Raw genomic sequence first — 19,030 nt, 5'->3', positions numbered from 1 at the left:
GTCAGGGAAGGACTATTCACCATATTAAGCAGCCTCTGAGGTTTCTAATTATAATTCTAATAATAATATAAACAATATATTCTCAAACAAGTTTTATCTGAAGACTGTGTTAGAAACAGTGTGATGTCAGCCTGAATGTGATATTGCATATACAGTTGTACAGCTGCATGCCTTTCTAAGATTATATATTGAATGAATTCCAAATGCACATCATTTAAAATGCATAGCACACTGCAGAAAAATACATTTCTAATGGTCTCCTCACCGCTATTCACCTGTTGATTTTTGTGTGATGTTTTAGAGTCATGCCTGAAGAAAGAAAGTAATGAATATCTGCTAAGCCCGTGCCTATTCCCCGTAGAAAGATTTGAATAATTTCTGTTCACAGGTGTAAAGCTTGATAAATCTCTTTTTACTCTTCAACCGAATCAGCCACCCGTCCCCCATCCTTAATTTCAGTGAGATCTCAGATTGGTTATAGTAATCAAGGCTGGCTTGTCTGTAACAATATTATCACCAGTGCTAGGATTTCCCTATAATTTATATAATGAATTATATAATGAATCCAGTTAGTGTATTTATTGTAATTTAAACCAAGCAATTATTAATCCTCTTATTAATATTCCTTAGGTTAATGTATTAGGTTGCTGTAATCATTTCTTTGAAACAGCTAAAGCTTTACCCATCTTCAATCTCTGAAAATCAAGTGTTCTGCCAAGTGATAGGAACCATTTATTCTTATCATCTGTTATTTAAGCTGTAATTGTACAGTTTAATTTTTTTTTATTGTTGTAATATCTCTGTAATATGGTTGTAATATACGTGAATTAGCACAGCGTGTGCCTTTGGTATTTTCTTTAAAAATGTAACATATACCAAGCAAGTGAAATTAGTCTTTAACTGTGGTTTTTTATCTGTTTTCATTGTGTATATATAATTTTCGCTGTACAAATAAATATTTATTTCATGATAAAGGTTCTCCAAAACAGAGCAAAGCAGCTCGCTTTTAGGCTCTGTTTTTCTGATTGAAATCTCAGACTATGAAATAAGACACAGGTCTGATGATTCAGAAAATGTGTAAATATTCTGTAAATACTCTTTTCAGTTAAAATGACTCAGACAACAAAGGTCACATAAATGTAAAACCTGCATAAAGACTTCATATACCTAGCTTCTAACTCCTCTGAATGTGTTCATATATACCTTGTTAGCCCATCACTTATTATGGTTTCTACCTTGGGCTCCTATGTTATTATATGAAATATGGAACGATAGTGAGCACCATATTTGATCCCAGGGGAGCAGAAATTGGCTACTAGACAGGTAAATATGTTTTGTGTATATGTTTATATGTATTACTTTTGCAAGTATGTTTTACGTCATCTTGATCTTCTATTTTAAAAGGATGCAGTGCTAACTATTTATAATGAGATTACAGGTATTTGTCTGGCTAATTAGAACTCTGTTTTTTATACTTGTTTTGTATGCCAAATCTAAATCAACCTTCTTTTTTTATTAAACCAGTATTGAAGAACTGGTAGTCCTAACCTGTATTTATCTTTTCAGATCGGGCCCAGCTGCCCAGAAACATGATTGAGAACAGCATGTTTGAGGAGGAACCAGATGTGGTCGATCTGGCTAAAGAGCCAAGTTTAAATCCTCTGGAATCTGACGAAGTGGAGTATGAACCGAGGAGCTCACGATTGCTGGTGCGTGGTTTAGGAGAACATGAATTAGATGACGATGAAGAGGATTATGAATCTTCTGCAAAGCTGCTGGGAATGTCCTTTATGAACAGGAGTTCAGGCCGCAATAACCCTGGGAACTACAGACAGGTTCAGGAAGGACTGTGCCCTACACCTTCAGCAAGGACAGTGATAGTGAGCGTTGTGGTGGTTGTTATTTTAGTGTCCATAGTGACCGTGGTTTACCTGCTTCCAAAGTGCACATTTACCAAAGAAGGATGCCATAAGAAAAACCACTCGATGGAACTGGTCTACCCTATAGCTACTAATGGGGAGTTATTTCCCTGGACAAAAAGCAGACTTCCAAACTCCATCATGCCACTGGAATATGAAATTTCTCTGCATCCCAATCTGACAACCATGGAGTTTTCTGGAAGTGTTCAGATTAAAATGAAAATTGTTGAGGACACAAAGACAGTTGTACTTCATAGCTCAGGTCTTCAGAATATTGAGGCAAGTGTCAATTTAACAGGAGGGGCCACTCACAAGCTCAGCGTTTTGGAATATCCGACGTTTGATATGATTGCACTGGTTTTACCGGAAAAACTAGCAAAAGGAATCGAATTCACTCTTAATATTGATTATTGTTCCAATTTTTCAAGTTCTTATTATGGATTTTATAAAATCTCCTATATGGATCAAGTTGATAGGTAATTGGCTTTTATTCTCTTATTTACTTCAAGCAGTGACTTTTAGAAGCCTGGCTTTAAATAGCCATGATAGGAGTTCTTAGTTACAGTTAAACTCCAAGCAAATAGCTAAACACACATGAAATACATATGTATGGTGGTGTTTTATCTACTAAAAGATTTGTGTTTGTCCTAAGTGTCTTGAGATTAACACAGCTCTACCACATCAGTGTTCTCCACAACCCCTTTTAGCTGGGCGCACCACCCTGCACTTTTCACTAACCGCTAACTGTTTTTCATAAGTTACTGAAAAGTTGGGTCAGAATACAGGGGCCACCACCTGCCTACAACTTCTTCCCACCCATCTTTAAAAATGCCTGGGTTGAACAGAGCAAGAGACTTGATTTTCTCTGCTGGGGTTAGGTAACACCCCATGCAATTTTAAAAATTGAAAAGAAAACCAGACATTGCTTTCCATTACAGTACATTGCACTTTAAAGAAATATAAATAGATGTGAACTTTTCACCATTTCCCTCTAATCACACTGTGGAAGGGTTACAGTATAAGAAAAGGAAACGAGTAACTAAATATGTTTGTTAGCTCTGTGCCCCCAGCCCTGCAATCTGTTCATTTCCCGATGTACTGTAGCAGCTGTTGTCTGCACTGTTGTCTATATTTCACAGAATTGTTCATAAGCGACTGCTGGGAAATCTCAGTGACACATATTACAGGCTCATGGAGTGCTTAGCAAGTAACCTTTTGCCAAATATTGTTTAAAGTATTCCTATAATTAAATTAATTATTTTTATTTTATTTTTTAACAATTTCTTTTTTAAAAAAAGTTAAAGTGTGACTGAAACCAGTGAAACAGATGGAGGGGGGCAAAGTGCAGGAGGTTAAAGCAAATACCAAAGCTCCTAACTTTACACAATTCAGCAGAGTTATAATATCTAAACAAATATGCCCAAAGAAGTGTTACATAAAGAGCATTTCCTATATCATCCGCAGTTCCCCAGAGTCACCCAATACAACAAAGACTTTAGAATGCCCCACAACCCCCACCCCCACCCTCAGGCCGAAAAGAGCACCAAGAAAGCAAGAGGAGGAAAAAGACCCTGGCTATATTTGGGCCTCAAAACACCACCTACAATGGCCAAACTTGGTAAAGTGCCCTGCATACACATAAATGTACAACTCTCCAATAAACCCTAGGCCTGGTAGGGATAGCAGAACAGTCCAGGCCCAAATACAACAAGGGTAACTGTCCGAGTTTATGGGTTAGCATAGACTGTAACCTATAGGCCTGTCTAACACTTCAAAAGGCCAATTCCAAATATATTTTTTCTTTAACTTTATAGGGTATGGGTGTATTTAGGGTAAAGAGCAGGAAAGGGGAAGAAGGGGGTAAACGGCAGTCAGGAGCGGCACAGGGGAGGCTGAGGGGAGCGGTAATTAAGCCTAGGGAGAGAATGAGGAAAGGCCATTAGAAAGATAGATCACATGTAATCCCCATATGCCAGATACAGACATATGGGTGACAGCCTACAGAGGAGAAGTGACTGACCAGCCTCTGTGGTTTGAGCTAATACTGCATCTGGAGAGTTTTATTGGATACATTAGGAGGAATAGTGGTTTGGGCTCTATCCGGGTTCACTGTGCCCTTCTCCAAGCTGGCTCTACGATGGTCTTTATATCCCTATAGTATTAAACTCTGAACTAATAATGAACTCCTAGAACTTTCTGAGGGCTATCATAATTCAATGAAAGGGGGCCCCAGCATATGGGCTACTACGGTGGGTGGTATTTTTCCCAATTACTGAGTAAAGATTTGTATTCCATAGCCATAGACAGAGTCTACACCATAATCTTTAAGATACCCTGCAGCCGTATAATGCCCCTGGCTGATCTATTTTCAAGATAAGGAGGCATTCATTATGAACAAGAGTCTCTACCTCGTTATAGTTCCTCTATAGTTAACACACCCTATGTGCTAGGCCTGATGTAACCAACTTTAACCTGTCTGTTTTTTTCTGTAGCTTTAGCCATGTCCTGTTTGTGTGTACATCACATGTAGCAGCCAAATGAGTCTCTTATTTAGCAATCCGGGGCTCTTTGTTGGTCCTGGTGGGTAAAAGCTGTATTAATACCTGCAATTAAACAACTTCAGAGATAAGTTTGTTGAAACACCTAGGGCAGGGGTCAGCAACCTTTACTATCAAAAGAGCCATTTTGCCTCCTCTTCCACTAAAGAAAAATAGTCTGGAGCCGCAAAACATAACACAGTTTATAAACTTTTAAAAGTTTTAATATTTTTTTAATTTTACCTGTTACAACAAGTGTGCATGTGTAGGCCTACTTTGAAATAAATTAAACACTGAACTATGCCCCTAGAAGCCTCCAGCTTCTAACGTATCATCCTGTTACATTAGAAGCTGGAGGCTTCTAACGTAACAGGGTAGATTTTTTTGATGGGCAGAGTTCTTTATGTTCTGATGCCTTAGCGATTATTATTATTATTATTATTAAACAGGATTTATATAGCGCCAACATATTACGCAGCGCTGTACATTAAATAGGGATTGCAAATGACAGACTAATACAGACAGTGATACAGGAGGAGAGGACCCTGCCCCGAAGAGCTTACAATCTAGTAGCGATGAAATTTTAAGGGGTGTTAGCCACAGGTGTCCCTCATTTGCAGCTTTAATTTTTTTCACCTGTACCCCCCAATCTTGAGTAATTGGGGTTCAGGTGCTAGAAGCCTCCAGCAATGTGTAACAGGGTAGATTATTTTGATGGGCAGAGTTCTTTATTTTCTGATGATGCCTTAGCGATTCAATTGTAGGTGGTGTTAGCCATAAGTCTCCCCCACTTGCACCTCTATTTTGGTCACCTGTACCGCCTTCCCCCCGTTCCAGAGAAATTGGGGTTCAGATGCTAGATGCTTCCAGCAATGTGTAACGGTAGATTTTTTGATAGGCGGAGTTTTTATGAATTTTTAGGAGGTGTTAGCCACAGGTGTCCCGTATTTGCACCTCAATTTTTTTTCACCTGTACCCCCGTTTCCAGATAAATTGGGGTTTAGGTGCTAGAAGCCTCCAACAATGTGTAACAGGGTAGGGGTTTTTTGATGGGTGGAGTTTTTAGGAGGTGTTAGCCACAGGTGTCCCCCGCTTGCACCTCTAATTTTGTTCACCTGTACCCCCTTCCTGTTCCAGAGAAATTGGGGTTCAGGTGCCTCCAGCAATGTGTAACGGTAGATTTTTTTGATGGGCAGAGTTCTTTATGTTCTGATGATAGCCTAACAATTAAATTTTAGGGGGTGTTAGTCACAGGTGTCCCCCACTTGCACCTACATTTTTGGTTTTGTACATCTCCCCATTCCAGAGGAATTGGGGTTCAAAGGAGGGGGATGTCATTGTACACACCCATTTGTACACGCCCCGTGGTAGATTTATTTCACTGGTAGATTTTTTTCATTAGAACACCAGATAGGGAATCCCCCTCCTCCGCAGTGTCTTGGGAGGAAGGGGATCCCCCATCAGAGATCTCCCCGCGGCAGCCGAAGGGAGCCACAACAAGGAGGCTGAAGAGCCGCAGGTTGCAGACCCCTGACCTAGGGGAACATAGGAATGGAAACAACCAGGTTACTTACTGAGTCCATGGTTGACTGGTCTGAAAGGGCTAAATCAAAAGAAGAGAGTGGGAGAGGGAGATAGGTGGACTCTCCTGTCCCTCGGTTTTGTGTGGCCTATGGAGGAATCTTGCAGCTCACCAGGCCTAAGTGGATCCTTTGTAATGGGATTCTAAAAATCTTAAAGGGCTGCTAAAAAGCTTATTCCTGAACAGGTACTGATCACAGGAGACAGCCATTCATCCGCTTATTACAAGGATGAGGAAGGAGTTGGGAATGCCGTTATCTGCCATATTGTCCCAGCATGCATATGATACATGTGACTCTGAAGGGACCATATACACCTAATTATTTAGTGCCCTATTCAGTTTATTTACAATGATTTTATTGGTTCAAATGAAAGGATGAAATCTTTTAAGGAGAAAAGTGCTTCTCTGGGTGCTTGCTCATGTATTTTTTGTTAAAGGTGAACATGGAGCAAAGTGAAATGCTCTGCACAAGTATGGTGGGTTATAGAGTTCTCTTCTCCCACATGACTTTTCTGGGACTTTCCAATTGATCACTCTGTGCTGTCACATGGAGTAGGGAGATAGTCCTCTGTATGTTCCAACTGTAAAAGAGTTTACACAGGGTTTTACCAGTTTTGTGGTCTGTTGAGTGTGATCATCTTGGTGCAAAGAGTTGTGTTTGTGTAAATAATTTATAAATAAAAATGTTTACAATGTTACTCTAGTTTTACACCATACTACATATAAACAGACGTATTTCCTCATTAAGCCTGCATTTTATGCTTGTGGCCCATTGAAATGAATGAGAATTTCAAAGATGGTCATTTAAACGCTTGGGAAACAATCTGTGTTGACTGAGCTTGTTGTTGTTGTTGTTGTTGTTGTTGTTGTTGAAAAAGGATCCTATTTATATGCCATTAGTAGGAGAAAAAGTCAAAATATTTATTATATTGAACAGCAAGCATGCAAAGAAAGTTACTTTAAACGTGTATACAGATAATTATTTTCAATTTATAAAGTGCCATTATCTATAGAAAGTCAGAAACAAACATGGGTGTATAATACTGAGGTATACTAATACTAAGGTGCCAAGAAACACTTGTTACTAATCCAGACAAATAAAGCATACTTTAACAATAGAGTGAAAACTCTACCTTAGTGAACTTACAATCTAGAGCAAAAAAGTTGCAATAATATATTTTTTTTTAAAAATTGCTCCCTTAACTTTAAAGCCAAGTTCAGACAATCTCTTTTAAGTTCAGACAATCTCATCCCTTTCTAACGGCAAATGAACCCCATAGACGCCTGAAATAAATATGCAAAAATGAATATTTTAACCACTCTCATTTGTTTCTTTGTTCAGCCGGATGATGCAGTTGTGTTGAAGTGTTTGAGACGTATGTAGGATCTAAGGGTGGTCAGCAGCTTCCATAGAGTTAAATGGGAATGCTTTCCAGCATGTTTAAGGGGTTGTAATGTGGTTGAGTGTTCTGAAGGGCAGCACATGACTCATGATTTTTTGCGATATTTGGCAAAGGAACCACACTACGCCTGCCTATTATATTGTTTCGGTATACGTTTTTAAATACATTTCAGCACCAACTCCTCACAGCTCCTGGGTACGTAGAAGGTGAAGTGACCGTCTGTTCACTTGTCAACCTCCCATCTAAACTTGGCTTAATAGTGAGCCAACTGGATTGGAAAAGCACCACCATTTAATAATTGTTTACCCAGTTCTGCGGCAGACTCATCTAAACATACATGCTTTATATATCATATTTGTGTACACATCAGTCAGTGATTAGTACATTTAGTATAGCAGTAAAAGGAAGTACGATCTCAGTCATTTGGTCATTACTCTATGCTGTTAGAAAACAAACATGCCTAATGTTCCTGGTATGTTGGAAGTTTTATTAATGTGTCTTGTGCTACAATAGCTGTTATCAGACTAAACAAGGATGTGGGAAGACATTATGCTAATGTTTACTTTTATGTTTAGCAGCACGAAATGGCTCGCAGCAACACAGTTTGAGCCTCTCGCAGCAAGAAAAGCTTTTCCATGCTTTGATGAACCAGCATTTAAATCCACATTCCAAGTGAAGATCAAAAGAACTGAAACGCATATTGCTTTATCAAACATGCCCAAGGTAATCTTGTTTCTCTCTTGTCCTGGTGGAGTGAGCTTATAGGCTTTTAATGTTCCTAATACTCTAGTGACTCGATATTTGGAAGGGCTGTATGCAAATGAAATTCCTAATTATCACTTAAAATCCTTCATAACTTGTCAATACACAAAAAAGTGAAACTGACCGATTTGGGGAAGAATCTCTGCTAATACATACACACATTTCCAATGACCAAGGTGTAAATAATATAAAAGAGGATATCTGCTCCCATGTGACCAACTTCCTTGTTCAGGAAATCATGGCTGAATAACTCTGAAACTTTATGGTTTACATTGTATTAACAAGTTGCTAAAATAAAGTCAAAGAATTGGGCACTTATATAAAATATGTGAAAGGGGCCTGCCTAAAGCAATGCTACTTATCATCCGTTCATAAGAGAATACATTAATGCAATGAGGAGACGTCCAGAACCACCATGCTGAGGGTCTCTAATCCTATGGGAGATAAGTCCTTGTGGGCCACCATGATCTCCACGGGATTAATGCTTAAACGATGTTCAGCCACAGTCATTTGGGAAGCGTATATACATGAATATGTAGAAGTTTGCATCTGTGTCATCTCATGTACATTAAAATCTTTGAATTAATCTCTGTACTAAAATTTTCTATACTGATGAGGAGGATCTATCCTTAAAGAACAGTGAGAGTTTTGTATTTAGGAATATAGTGTAAAATTGGACTTTTCTGTATAAGTGGAGTTATCTTATGAATGCTTGATAAATAGTATTTTATATGAAGTTTATATAAATTGTTATTTTGGAGAGCAACATTATAATTCCACATTTAATATACATCTCTCCATGGAAAATAAGATACCAAGGGCTTTTCAATTTGAAAACAATTTATTGCTTTATTAATAGTCCTCAGTACAGATTATTAATATTACACAGTATTTATATAGCGCTGACATATTATGCAGCACTTTACAAGTCCCTAGTCATGTCACTAGCTGTCCCTCAAAGGAGCTCACAACCTACCATAGTCATATGTCTTTATACAGTCTAAGGTATTTTTTTTTGGGGGGAAGCCATTTACCCTACTGCATGTTTTTGTGGGATGTTGAATCTGGGAGGAAATCCATGCAAAAATGGGGAGAACCGGCAAACTCCATGCCAATAGTGTCCTGGTCAAGATTTGAACCTGGAACCTTAGCACTGCAAAGACCAGAGTGCTAACCACTGAGCCACCATGCTGCCCAATACTACAGATGTTTTTATCCATGTGTGTGATTTACAAGCAAAACCTTTAAAAGTGAATACTTTAAAAAATATGATTATTATACACATCTGTTTACATTTACCTAAATAAATCAACAATTGTGCACTTATAATGGAATAAATTATGTGTGAGAGCCTTTTTTTTTTTTTTTTTTTTTTTACTTCTGATTCATGCATACTGTGTAATATTTGCAGGTATTCTTTATCTCGCACAAAAATCAGAGATCCCCCCCCCACCCTGCCCTTTCACCACAAACTCATTTTATTCAGGCAGTTTACTGGGTCAACTTCTACTTTTTGTACTAAAATGTCATCCAAGGGATAAAGTCATTTTATAAAGTACCTTAAACCTAATGAGACCCAATGTGTTTTCTGGCTAATGCAGATTATATTTCATGGTCCTTTTCTATATAATAAAATGTTGTAAGTTACCGGTATTGCTGTAATGGTAATTACCAAAGTGATCTTTTTCTGCAGTTAGTCTTGGCCTGTAAGGCAGTAATGGGGACAATGGGGTTATCTGTTTTATTAGCACATATGAAAAGAACTTTTCCAAGACAAACCAATTCCAGTCCATGAATACTAATGCTGATCTCTTCAGGCCTATTTGAATTAAAATTGTCCATGCAATTGCTAAGCATTTTCTTTAATAGTAATTGAGAGGTTATACAGAACCCAAAGGCTAAGTAAAGAAGTTAATGTTTTTAGTTTCAATGTTTCTGAACTGTGGAAAAGTTTAGGAACACTTTTAATAAAGAAGTAATATTTTTTTTTTTTTTTTGCAGTATTTTGGAGTTAAACGATCTATTTCTTTAAAATAAGCAGACATCATGGGTGTTAGCTATGTGGCTCTCTATTTGTCCTGCTCTTGGATTTTGAGTGCAGTGGGAAGAACTGTAATATATTTGTGTAGTCTTGACATTAAAGCAATTTACATATTCTTATTAATCAATGAATAGTTTTTAAAATCCTCACTGATGTAAGGCATCATGTAAGCTATAATGAGTCCATACGTTTAGAAAATACCAACATACTCTAAAAAAGCAGTGTCTCAAGTAATAAATATTTGTTTGTAAAATAAGGATTTTATATAAAAGCCTATCAGTAAAATTTTCAATTTAAAAACTTTCAAACATTTAAATATATGGAAAAAAACTGGAATCTGTCAGACAATCTAATAGTTTATTTCATTGCAGATACGTACAACTCAGCTTCCAAATGGGCTGTTTCTTGATGAATTTGCTACCAGTGTAAAAATGAGCACCTACCTTGTTGCTTTCATTGTGTCTGAAATGAATAGTTCATCCATCAGTGCAAATGGAACCACCGTAAGTAACTCATTTTCTTGAAAACTGTGACAGTGCTGAATCAGTAGCACAAAAAGTGCCCAGGCTTTTCCCCTTTTTCCCTTAATACCCTACATAGATCCTAACCATAACCAATAGAGTGTTAAACAAAGAAATGATTTGTATATCACTGTGGAGTGTTCTCCACAGCCCGTTTTACCTGGGTGCACTACCCGTAGACATCTTTCTGTCATCAGTCAGCTGTTCAGGCTGGGCTTTTTGTAGAGTGAGTTGTCAGTGAAGTTTTCATTTTGCTTTTTTATTCAGGCAATAGGGGACAGTAGTGTTGCTGCACATTTTCAGGTGTTACATGAAACATTTAGGTGTGGTTTGCCACCCTAGCCATGCCCATATATTAAACTGGGAAACTCCCAGTAGTTTTAAAGAAAATACACAGCTTTGCTTGTCTTTTTTTAGCCACTTGCAAACAACTGAAAAAGCTTAGCAGGTACAGCTTATTACCAAGCCATGTGAATCAAACCTAAATTATTATACTGCATTGATAATACTATAACACTACTAGAAGTGAAAACACTTGAAAAAACATGGGACACTAAGGAAGGGGGGTCAGAATACATGGGCACTGAACAGTTGGGGGATAATACAAAAATAAGATGAGAAAAATTAGACATATTAATGGACAGGCTTTAGAAAGTTGGAACGAAGTATAGTGGGATGGTCAAAAGCTGACACAAATATAGGGGTTCTTGAATTCTTATGGCATAAACAACTGGGAACATTATTTTTTGCATCTGGTCCATTTCCTATTTGTCTACCTGGCTTCAGCTTCCCCTCACCTGGTTAGGAAAAAAATCTGGGGAGAACATTGCTGTAAAATTCATTGTTCAGTAATTGTCACAATTCACCTTTTGTTTTTTCACCTGTAACATTTGTTAGTGTCTGTACATGGTTAAAATACAGTGGGATGAAAATGCTGCAGGGGCGTGGCTTTTGGTAATGTCAGTATTCATTCCCAATCCTATAGCTTGTCAAGCAGCACCTGGTCACACCTAGGTCTGCTGTCTGGACGGGCAGCACTGTCTTCTATTAAAGCGATCCCGCTGTAGGTTTCAGTGTCTGGTAGTGATCTATTGTATAGATAGATCACAAATAAAAGAACATTTAGCTCACATAGAGGAGCTCCTGTACTTAAGTTCTCCCTAGCCAAAGTGTTTAATGTTTCTTTTTTTATAAACAGGTATCTGTATATTCCATACCACAAAAGGTCGACCAGGCACAGTATGCCCTGAGTGCAGGAGCGATATTGCTGGAATTTTATACACAATATTTTGGAATTGCCTATCCACTTTCAAAATTAGGTTTGTATTTATTTCCTTCTAATATATTTTGTAAACCTAAATATGGCTGGTGTGAAATTCAACATTCAACAGCTGCAAAATGATGTTGGCACACTCTCTAATCCTCTGACGTATCATTTGTCAGAGATTGACACATAAAAACAACTTTAAATAAAAAAAAAAAAAAAAAAAACTGAGGCAATGCTTATTTTTATGTGTCAGCTATGGTTTCTAAAAAAGGGTAATTGGTAAAATTGTGTTTCCGTTCTTTTTGTATATCAGAATAGATATTGGGCAAATGGGATACCGGTGTGTACTCTTAATTATGTCATGGAGTGGCAGTGTCTGACAAGCATTTTGGCTCTTTTGCAAACTCTGGATGGGTCCTAGCCATAAGAGTGGACTATGCTGCACAATGTTTGAAACATACGACATATATAGCATGGAACTTCAGATGTGCTGCAATATATTGCTCTCTAGTAATGTCTAGAAATTAAAGTGGTCCACAATACCGAAAGGAGAATGTCTGACTTTGACTTTGAGCTACCATGCCTCACATTGATTTTCGTTTGAGTTCGCTTAGGTCACAAATCAATTATAGACTAGGAATCATTTTGTCTTTCAAGCTTTTAAACTGATTTTAGTGCTGATCAGATGTCCATTTATCCAAAAAAAAAAAAAAAAAAGCGAGCAGCAGTGCAACTTATGACTCTCCAGTTTGTTTTACCCATGCACTCATAAGTTAAACAATGCAAAAATAAAAAATCTACTAGGCAAAGGGCCATAAGGACATTGTATTAAATATGGACCGACTTCTTTTTACACATTCAGCATCTTTATTCTGTTTTCCCAACCTCTCAGTGTGCTTATCACTTCATAAACACATGAGAGAAATTGTTTAGATGAGAATTAGTTTCTAATTAACTAACCTCCGAGATCCTCACAACTCTCTATAACCCTGCAAGCCAAATGTGTGTGTTTGTTTGTAGTAATACTGTAATTCATTTGCATCATATTTGCATCACATTTAATTTTGTTCACATTAGGCAGTTGTCTTATTATCACATCTCTTGATTAGTTCCTTGTTCATAATGATGCCACTCAGCCTTTCCCCACTCTGAGAACATTTAAAGCGTTCTTCACTTGATTGCACATCGTTAAATGATGTGTGTTCCACAATATGAATCTGTAAGTGATTTTAAACTCTAAAAGATGTGAGTTGATGAGCAGAGATAATCAGCAGATGTTTATCAGATTTTGCCATCATCTGTTTGACATTGCAAATCATTCTGTTGAAGCAAAAAAGATACGTGGGTTCCATGTTAAGTGGGTTGTGGCCAGTTGAAAAGTCCCAACGTATATTCGAGGATTTCTCAGTTCTTTCAAATGAGAAAACTTTTCTTTGTTATGTTTATCCCCAACGATGGGGGGAATTCAGGTAACCTCAAAAATGCTTATAATTGTACACTTTTATTTTGACAAAGATTACATCTGTACTGTTGCAGAACAAACAGTATGAACAATATAAATATATACCTCCTGGAATTCTGCTTTGGGTTTCGAAGTTGCAGTCTTACACTTATGAGAGATCACACTTTTTTTTCAATATCTTTTTATTATTTCTTTATAATAGAGAATACAGTAGCTGAAATTGAAACTCTGGTGTTTTATGTAGCGGGTAAAGGTAAACTTAAACATAGATTAGAATAATGGAGGTTAGATCTAGCAGCTCCAAGAGCCCATGACAATGCTTCATGGTTCTTTTCCATGATATTATATGTGTAACCATTGTAATTTAAGGGTGCCCTACTGCCCTTTATTACTTATCATACACCAAATATAGGGTCTTCCACCTCCTTGCTCCTATTTATTGCTCATTGCATCTTTTCAAATTTGCCTATTTATCTTCTTCTTTCTCCTAAACCCTCACTACTCCCCCACTATTCCATACCCCCCCTACTAATGTGTGTTACTTCCCCCACCTCTTGGATTGTAAGCTCTTCTGGGCAGGCTCCTCTTGTCCTCATGTGTTGCTGTCTGTATCTGTCATGTGCAACCCCTATTTAATGTACAGCACAGGCTATTATGTTGGCGCTATATTTTTCCTGTTTATTATTATTAATAATAATCATATTTATTTACTATATCTTTGAAGATGATGGAAGGGTTTGTTTAAACTGCACTTGGTATCCATTTTGAACTGAATATATTGGTTAGTGTTGAAGTTCATTGTGTAGAGTGGAAATTGGGATTCCTGTTGTAAAGCCGTCTTCTAGAACCTGCACTGTTTTGTTTTAATTCAAGTGTGTAAGAGCCCCATGATTATATAGGAAGCCAACAGTGGCTAGCTGAGCCCAGCCTAGCCCAGCACTTTGAGGTGCCTGATACATAGTTTGAATTAATTGTCAATTTCCCACAATCACGTTAACGCATATTTATGATTATTTTTGATTTGTAGACTTGGTGGCTATACCTGACATCCAGGCAGGAGCAATGGAGAACTGGGGTCTCATCACTTTCCGGGAGACCACCCTGCTTTACAAAGAGAACTCCTCTTCACTCATGGATAAACAGCTAATCACCACTGTCATTGCTCATGAGTTGGCCCATCAGGTAAACTTCTTGTTACTGTTATACTACACAGTGTGGCAAATATTATACTATCCATCAAAAATATTTGTACAATTGGGGTACACCTCCAGATTTCATACATGACTGTTCCAGACCTATATAAAATAAACACATATTGATAAGCATGTTTTTTTTAATAATCTGATATTTGTAACTGATCTGTCTTAAAGGGCCTGATTTATTAAAGCCAAGGCTGGAGAGAAAACCCTTTCATCCATGAAGTTCCGTGATCCAGCAAACCTGAAATAAATCTGGTCCAGGTTTGAAAACATTTGCTAACAAATGGCAAATAACTTTTAGGAATTCCTTTCCAGGTTTGCTGTGTCACCCAGCTTCACTGAGGAAAGTGTATCTTCTCTAGCCTTGGAAAGCATTAATAAATCAGGCCCAAAGTCTTTACATGACCTGTAAGGAATTCCCTTTATGTCTTGCAGTGGTTTGGGAACTTGGTCACCATGGAGTGGTGGAATGATTTGTGGCTTAATGAAGGCTTTGCAACTTTCATGGAGTACTTTGCTCTGCAATCAAAATTTCCAGATTTGAATGCTGTAAGTAAAAAAACTTGACTACCATATTTCCTCTGATCACTAAATTAGTGCTCAGTTTAGAGATTTTATATATGCCTATATTCTGATACAATTCTGTCTATTTGTAAAATAACTAAAGCTGAGAATGGTCACTAACCAATATTGTGTCCAAAGGGGCAGAAACAAATGGCCACTTAATGACAACATATTTATATGTAAATGCTGGACAGTTCTCTTATAGTAACTCATTCCTCAAACTTAAACTGTCCCAACATTTGTCGTGTACCATATACAAGTATTAAGGTTATAATACTGGTGCATTGATCAGTAAATGCCACAAGATGGTGCTGTTGTCGTGGTATGATCTCTTACACAGTGTACATGCTTCCAGTTCTTATAGACAGCACTACATTATTAATATTATTATTATTATTCAGAAAAACAGATTTGTTTTAGGACCTAATGGTATGGTAAACCAGTACTAAATGTTTTATATAAGTAATTATCCTGTTCAACAAGAAAAATATCATTTTAATATAAATGCCTGTACTGGAGCTGTTTTACCAAGATCTTTATATATAATTCTGTTGCTTTTGAAACAAAGTTGTTGTGTTGGAATTGTTCCTCCATTGACAGTGGTGCATAAATGATGATGTTTGTAGCTGGGTCTTAACCTCCTTAGTATAGGGTCTTGCTGTTTTAGGAGTAAAGGCAGCACAAAATGTGGTCACTCATATCAATCAGTCAGATTTAATTTACATTAGAGGTTTACAACAAATTGTGCACTTCAATTATCAGACATATAACATGTTGTTTACCTCTATATTGCCACTTCAAAGTACTGTTGTAGAGGTGTTGCCTCTCTTGCAATCTCATACATTTTTAAATGTACCAAAAACCAATTACTATTCTTATATGTCCATACTCTCATACATATAACACAACACTTCTTACTGCAGGGAACAACATGTTAAAACTTCTTCCACTATTTCTAAACCTTTCTTTTGCAAATGCCAGTTAATGTATAGCTTTTTGTGTCAGATTTGCAGATCAAGAGCTTTGACTTCCTCCTCCAAATTTAACATGTTGATTGCATACTTTTTCTTGATCTATAACTTAGAAGATACCGAGGCAGCCAGGGAACTAGCATTTTCAGATGAATATTCGCAGATGGAGCCTAATGTATTTCTCAAAGTTTTTTTTTTTTTTTTGCGGTAGTGGGGAGCTTCTATTATTCACATATTGGCTGTCCTTGAAGTCTCCCTCTCTCTCTCTCTCTCTCTCTCTCTCTCTCATTTATATATATATTTTTTTTTGAAATTGTATGTTTATTAAGAATTTTTGGTTAAGGTACAGAAAAAAAAAAAAATTACAGTAAAAACAAAAGAAAAAGAAAGGGGGGTCAAGGAGACACTTCAAAACAGTCAGCAAGATTTAAAAATATTGCTGCCGCTTCAGAACAGACTTTTTAATGCAGCTTCTGTGGGCCTTGTGGATATTTTAGGATTTTAACTTTTTATTAGTCTCATGGCAAATGTTGCCCATGTCTATGAACCAGTATTTTGATCTCTGTAACCTAAGTACACTGCCTGCCCAAAACAAAGGCTACGTAGACAGGTCAGATGAATCTCGTTCGATAATCGCCTCAGGGTTAGTATCAGACAAGAATCTGGTGTGTGTACATCCCTCGTCATTTATGGATCCGTCCTGGTGAATGCACAAACAACTAACGATCGTAATACAAGTGAAGGAGAGAGAGCGCAGTGGGGTGCCGCTCCGTTGTACAGCACTCGTTCAGTCTTTTGTTGTTGTGAAAGATCCCTTCCAATGACATTTATTGAATGTGTGTATGTAGCCAAAGTCCACAAGCTTGTGGGGGCAGTGTTATGATCAGGGACTTCGTCACTTGGTCAGGTCCAGGTTTTGCAATGTTAAGCACCAAAACATAGAGTAAGCTGACTACCTAAATATACTCAATGAGCAGGTTTTTCTATTGATTATGATGGCATGGGATTAAATGTGAAAGAGGGGTTCAGGGAGAACTAGACCTCGTTTTCACACATTGGCTCTTGCAGAATTTATAACCATGAGTTACAGTTTCCGCCCTTTTATCCGGGTTCACCACCCAGCACTTTTCTGGGTCACGATAAACTTCTCCACACCTAGCTTAAAAATAATTTTGAGGAGTATACTGGTTTCAAATATTTCACTTTTGTACAATAACTCATACATAGATTTTTTTTTTATATGACAACACTTAGGAAAGTATTATGCCAAGCCCAGTTTAATGGACAGTTTAGGAAATTATACTTCAAACTTAGTAGGACACAGTAGCTGGGTGAATGTTGCTTGCTCATTCTGCAGGGTTTCTGCAGAAATAATCATAATTGGCCCAGTTTAGTTACTACAGATCTTGCTTGTTATTTTTGTAAAATATATGCTTTTTCTTACCTAGGACAATAACTTCTTAACATTACGTTGTGATGCCATGGAAAAGGATGCATTGCAAACATCTCATCCCATATCAACAGATGTGCAGTCTCCAGAGCAAATTGAGGAAATATTTGATGATCTTTCCTACATTAAGGTATTTATCCTTTTTCATTCTCATGAGCTGACAATGCTCCCTGCAGGTGGCAGCAATGTACAAGAATATTAGAAAGTTCACGTCGGTAGATATATATTTACATCCTCATTTATTCCAAGCAGCTGAAATTAATATTACATTACATTATCTGTATGTATATACCCGTTGGTATGTATACATAATCACAGATAGAGAAGGAAGTAAAAAAGTTACTCATAATAAATATATACATTCCAAAAAGGTGCTTGCTTGATCAAACCTAAAAAAAAATCTTTCCCTTTTACAATGTGCACACACAACCATGAGTACTCCTATTCCAGAAAATGCTGAATATCAGCTAAATTTTAGGGGAATGATAAAAAGATTGTTGGAACAGTACACTTACCTTTTTATATTTTTTAACATTTTGGGAAATCTAGTAATCTGGTTTCCTATTACTAGTGACATATATAAGACAAATATAGTCACAATTTGATAAAAGTGCTAATGGTGTATTTCTTTATTTAATTTTATTTTTTGTGTATATCCCTCGTACTATAGGGTGCTTCGATTCTACTGATGCTTAAAGCGCACCTGTCTGAGGAAACGTTCCATAAGTGTATTATGCAATATTTAAAAGAACATCAATATGGATCAACAAAGAGTGATGGTCTATGGGACAGCATGAACCAAGTAAGTATTTATAGATGTATGCAGCCGCTCTATCCTTATATTCTGTTTTGTTTTATCATTGTTCTAAAGTTCTTTATTTCCATTTTATAATTTTTTTGTAATTGCTTTCATTACATTTTAGCCTGGTATGATTGATTGAGGGATATAGCCCACCACTTGTATTGTAATGTAATGTTTGTTAGGATAAAGACAAAGTATATAGCACATCTAACTCGTACTTGTGTGCAGCACTAGGGTCCCAGACTCAAATTTGGGCTAGGACACCAACTGCATCAAGTTTATCCCTCTGATTGCATGAGTTTACCTTTGACACTCTGGTCCCCTACATCTTCTCTAAAACATACTTGGGGGTCCATATGGAATTAGGCTCCCCCTAAAACTGGGCTTAACTAACAAAAACTATGCTAGGGGCATTCGTTTAGCTCTTTGGAGGAATAGTTAATGGTATGACTGTGTTCTTTGTAATGCCCTGCATATTATTTTGGCACTCTTTAAATATGAGATGATAATCTGTGAGTGGTTAAGCTACAATACCTGATATGTTTACTAA

At 37.2% G+C, this 19,030-nt stretch overlaps 1 protein-coding gene across 1 annotated transcript in view; it reads left to right on the top strand.

Annotated features, from left to right (window-relative positions):
* Positions 1-19,030, top strand: part of LNPEP (leucyl and cystinyl aminopeptidase) — a 51,022-nt gene that overhangs the window by 18,155 nt on the left and 13,837 nt on the right. The window contains exons 2-9 of the mRNA XM_072413955.1: positions 1,567-2,395; positions 8,017-8,164; positions 10,616-10,747; positions 11,964-12,084; positions 14,522-14,676; positions 15,129-15,242; positions 17,677-17,808; positions 18,349-18,480. Of these exons, the coding sequence (XP_072270056.1) occupies positions 1,567-2,395; positions 8,017-8,164; positions 10,616-10,747; positions 11,964-12,084; positions 14,522-14,676; positions 15,129-15,242; positions 17,677-17,808; positions 18,349-18,480 (1,763 nt within the window). The remainder of the gene's footprint in view (positions 1-1,566; positions 2,396-8,016; positions 8,165-10,615; positions 10,748-11,963; positions 12,085-14,521; positions 14,677-15,128; positions 15,243-17,676; positions 17,809-18,348; positions 18,481-19,030) is intronic.

The sequence above is a fragment of the Pyxicephalus adspersus genome, chromosome 6 (genome assembly GCF_032062135.1).
Source record: "Pyxicephalus adspersus chromosome 6, UCB_Pads_2.0, whole genome shotgun sequence".
Taxonomy (NCBI): domain Eukaryota; kingdom Metazoa; phylum Chordata; class Amphibia; order Anura; family Pyxicephalidae; genus Pyxicephalus; species Pyxicephalus adspersus.
This window is presented reverse-complemented; position numbering and strand designations above follow the sequence as displayed.